The sequence below is a fragment of the Mya arenaria genome, chromosome 17, assembly GCF_026914265.1.
Source record: "Mya arenaria isolate MELC-2E11 chromosome 17, ASM2691426v1".
Classification (NCBI taxonomy): domain Eukaryota; kingdom Metazoa; phylum Mollusca; class Bivalvia; order Myida; family Myidae; genus Mya; species Mya arenaria.
Genome location: NC_069138.1, coordinates 30901740 through 30906936, shown reverse-complemented (window position 1 = coordinate 30906936; position 5197 = coordinate 30901740). Strand labels below are relative to the sequence as shown.

The following is a 5197-nucleotide window of genomic DNA, read 5'->3' as shown; positions in this document are numbered from 1 at the left end:
TTGTGAGGTAAACTTAAAAGGGCAAAAAGGGTAACAAATAGGTATAAATAGGTTTATTGATACATGTTTTTGTAACTTGGATGGGAACAAAGGCATTCCGTACCCTAGTCATTTCGTACCCTCCAATTTGTGAAGTTGCCCATGGCTTTTAAGAGGTTATAATTTTATTGTAATACTATAACTATATCTTTATCCGATACTCATATCTTCAATAGGCAATAAATAGAGGGTCATTTGATACCGAGATTTGTCATTTGATAATATCCCGGAATCACTGGAAAGTGCTACTAAACTACACCTGCTTCCTTTTAGTCATGCTTCAACAACATTTGCTTTGCATCAAAATAAGTCTTGTTGTGACTGTGTATTATTAATTAAATTAATTGTTTCCACTTCATGCATATACAGAAAGCTGTACTTGGGGACAATATAACGACTGTCCTGCTTGGGGCAACTGCACAGCAAGTTGCGGAGGGGGAAATAAATCAAGAACGTGTGAATCTTGTTTTTGGAAAATAGACAAGAAATTCACCGAACGATGCAACGAGTTCTGTTATCACGGAAACACATATTCGGGCGGACGATGTCATTGTTCCAGCTGGAGAAAAGGAACTTGTTGTGAAGGCAATATCCTTTCACCTCAATTTTAAAAGCATTTATTTTGTTCTTAGATATTGCTTTGACAGTTATGCTGACGCTAACCAATTATACTCTTTAAAAACAATAGATTTGTTCATATGTGTTATGTGTTGTGTATTACATATAATCATTAGTCATTTTTTAATTGCCACATAATTGAATTAATTGTGGTAAATCTAATTTGGGAGTAAGAGTGCATCTTAAAGGTGTACTTGTCAAAATTTCAACAGCAAAACATATCCAAGAATTTTAACAATCAAACTAGGTATTAAACTTATATTGTTAAGTTTTTATTTGTTTAGTTAACAATTATATAATTATGTTTGCAATCTACAGGCTGCAGGACAAACATTATTGCAAACTGTCCAACCTCTCAGCACCAATGCAGTGGGAATCCAGATGGTATCCGCTGTCTTCGATGTAACGACCCATATTATAGTAGTGGTTATAACAGAGGATGTTCTGGTATGAATACGAGATCTTTACTTCTTTCAACATCGAATTTATCTATGTTCTGGTTTGTGATATAACCGAATGTTACATATGACAGATATTTTGCCTGAAATAAGTAATAGTGAGCCGGTGCCAGATCGTTTCGCTATGCTGCCCTGTGCTGCCAATGGTCCATTAGAGTCCAACTGATAAAACACTTTATTCATTTGATATTTAACGTTCATGTTCACTCACTTAATGATGATAGCATAGATTTGTAAGTATATTGATTGTATTCTTGCGCGCGTGCGTGTGTGTGTGTCTTATGACATATATCGGTGTGATAATAACAAACTGTAAGCCATAAGTAATAGAGTTGTTTAATCCGGTCATTTTAATATGTTTATAAATGAATACGTGTTTTGATTATTCAAAACAAACTGCTGGGCTTGATTACCGAAATAATTGGAAAAGCATAAACACGGAAAAGTTAGAAATATCTACAAAATTGAAGTAATTTGTCTGTTTATTTTGTGACACCAAGTACGAGGAAGAAGCCGTTGTTAACTGATTTTAGATTTAAGAAAATCGATTGTGAATTGTGATTATGCACTGATTTATGAAGATAGATACCTGATTGAGTAAATAAACTTGCGAATGACTGATTAAATTACTTTACCTTCTGGTAGAGTATTGATAATTGTTTTTACATTTTTTTAATAGAAAGCAGAAGTCACCTGGGGTGGACAATGTATTCAACGGATATGTTTTTCATGTTTTTTAAGTGATATTACAATCTGCACTGATTGCTTGATACACTTTCTTTTCCAAACTATTTGAAAGGCTCATCTGAACAAATATAACTCGTATAAAGTCCTAAAGTGTAGAATTTCCGTCGCAAACAACACTGATTTAAGATTTCCACATTAGAAAACACAGCAACAAGGTTAGTCAATACGAAACAGCTTTTATTGTAGTTAATCCTCTTTACCTACATTTTTGTACCAGATTTGCAAATATTAGAAAATGTAGAGAAATGCAGCCACATTTAATATTGTGTTAATAACTAAAATGATCCATACCATACCATCCGTTTGAATTATTTTTCTGATAAACCATTTGCAATATCGACTATTACATATGATTACATATAAACATGTATGGAATTCACCCACCCCATATGCCGAATATGATTAATGTTGTTTAGCAAATATGTCGTTAAGCCACGTTTGCTCTTTTTCAAGAACAACCAATTATGTTTTCAGCATGTCCAGCCATCGCCAATTGTAAGCGCAGAAGCTGCACAACAGCCTCCAATGTCATCTGCAAAGAGTGCAACGATAACAATGTCTTCTTTAAGCGTAACAACAGAGACAAGGAGTGTCAGCGTAAGTATCTATAAATATTTGCAAAACAACAAAAATATTATTTATAATTGTATGATAATGATTGTCTATATTTTGGACATACTGGGGACAATGAAATGAAGATTCAAAGCGTTGATTCTAAAGTCTCATACTCAGACTGAAGACGATAGTGAATACGAAACCGGACATTTATCTTGCTAAAACCATGTTTAACACTTATTCTAACATTTTCTTTAAAAATAACTATATTGAAGATAATTCGTAATATTTAAAAGATCACTTGCTCTGTGAGTATTAAATCACACTGAGTTGGTGAATACCACCAGTACGGTTCCAGTCGCAAAAATCACAAATATATTTCAAATATTAATCTCAACTCTTTTTACAACATAAAGCACGGTATGATTCAACATCTTAAACGTTTGACACTTTTTCAAACATTGTTTTGACTATAATCTTTTGTCAATATTAAAAAAGAAGATATTTTGACCCCGATATTCATCGTTTATTTATCAAGGCTATTATATAACATAGGACTTCTAAAAGTGTATTATCCTTTCATTCCAAAAAGGTAAATCATCCTCGTGGATTAGCCGTATTTTTTCCTTTCACATTTAATGCCGTTATGGACAAAACTTATCACTATTGTGATCTTAAAATAAGTCTATCAATATATGTTCATTTGGGCCACAAGTCATCACCATGACAAGTGATCGTGATGACATTTTGCTTTTATCAGTGAAAACTATATTAACAAAGTTGACATTAAGTATAAAAGGAAATTTAATATCAGGAATATTTCATTTTTAAAAATATGTGAAGTTTTAGAAAACGTCTGATATAAAACATCCTATGTGGCTTGTTTCACTAATTTATTTTTTTCTGCAATTTGCAGATGATATGAGGTCACCACATTTTTTAAATATATCTTTGTCTGTTTTAAGTTTAATTCCAAACGCTCGTAAGAAATGCATTTAAATGCTATTATTTTTGTTTCATTTAGGGATGTGTTCTTGGAACAACCACTACTGTTGGCCTGGGAGCTGCAGCACAAATGGTCTTACCAAGGATTGCACGTGCGCAACGGGGTTTTACAAGATTTCAAATTCTGCGGAAACCTCGTGTCATCCAAATAAGAAACCATCTATCTTAACTTGTGATACAGTTGCAATCGGTCCAAACGGTGAAAAGAAGAGGGCAATGCCATCTAATCTTTTAAGTGCGTGTCAATATTTGCAAGACATGTACGGAAATTATCAGCCATCTACACTTCAGTTTAACTTGAGCACGGAATACACAATTGACATGTCCAGATACTCGCCTCCGTCATTTATTGTCGAACAGGCCTTCGGAATAACGGACACAACAGTATATATCAAACGGCAATCCGTATCAGGTAAGTACAGCTAATCTAATATTCAGAATTTCTTTTCCGAATATTAATGTTATTTTTTTCCATGCTCAGAATAACATACTTGTCAAATGCATTCATTGTATATATGAAATATGCGAGTATGTATGTCTATTTTTTAGTACATGTTTGCATCTGGTTTTCATAATATGACTTTACCACAAATGAATGCAAGTTCAAATATAACGTTGTTCGTGCATATATACATCGAGTAGGTTTGTTAGAACTGAAACTATTTTGTGAAACAATCTTGTATTATGTATGTCATTCGCTGTTATATGTATTGATATATTTATAATCAAAATGTGTCTGCATTTGGGACAGCTTTGCTCACTACGTTAACAACAAACCGACGGCTTATTGATAGAAATTTGAGCCAGTATGTTAGAAGAACGCATTACGATTCACGTAATCTTACTGTTTCCTCAACTGCATACTCACTCGCAAATGGCCAGGCGTAAGTAAATTGTTGATTATAGTATTCATGGCATTAAATCAAAGCGATAACATTTTTTTTTTGTGCAAAAGTACAAGTGTTTTATAAACTTGTATTTGATTATTTGTAAATAGGTTGTGTTTAGAATTCGAAGCTAAAGGCGGTGGTTACTTAAAAGCCAAGGATACGAGAACCCACCTTGTTGTCAGCTCCAAACCTTATCGTAAAACTGTGGAACGACGAACAATCTGCTATCGGTATGACAGCCAACCACCTGAACACTGTTCACATCTTTCGGCATGTAGCACTAAGCCACTCCAACTGGACGAACGGATAACAAGATCAAATCTCCATCATGTTGAGTTTAACGGTTGGGTAGATCCTGTCCCTCCAGGGGGAGCGTCGCGCTCCGCGTCATCAATTGAGAGCTACGAAGTTCGCGTAAATGAGGTTTTGCCCTCTGGCGGGAAATTACATGTAGATTACACAACCAATGTATTAAATAAAAAGGTTAGTAATACAGTCAAAAACATGAATCTAAATCTTACTTCAGAGACACCAAGGCTCTATTGTTTTACACTGGAGGTTAAGGATGTAGCAGACAATGTCCGTCAGTGTCGGCGTTTTGTTCTCTACGATAACTCTTCGTCAATTCAAATTTGGAATGATAAGCCATTTAGATTTACATCTGCCTCACATGACACAGATTACACATGGCAAACTCATCACAACGATGTCTGTGTAAACTGGAAAGATTACTTTTACAACGATTTCTACATTCATAATGAACTTCTGAATCCTATTGAGCCCGACCCGCTCGGTCTCATCACCGGTTCATGCGAGCAAACAACTGGAGAAATTCCTGTCTCCGGAACATCAAATGTATACGGTATTGTAGCATACGAAGTTTCG

General features: G+C 34.6%; 1 protein-coding gene across 1 annotated transcript; it reads left to right on the top strand.

Moving 5' to 3' along the window:
- The first annotated feature begins 396 nt into the window (after positions 1 to 396).
- Positions 397 to 4310, top strand: LOC128223376 (uncharacterized). The gene is made up of 5 exons (XM_052932656.1): positions 397 to 493; positions 976 to 1104; positions 2337 to 2459; positions 3442 to 3834; positions 4174 to 4310. The coding sequence occupies exons 1-5, from the start codon at positions 397 to 399 to the stop codon at positions 4308 to 4310; spliced, it is 879 nt and encodes a 292-aa protein (XP_052788616.1).
- The last annotated feature ends 887 nt before the right edge of the window (positions 4311 to 5197 follow it).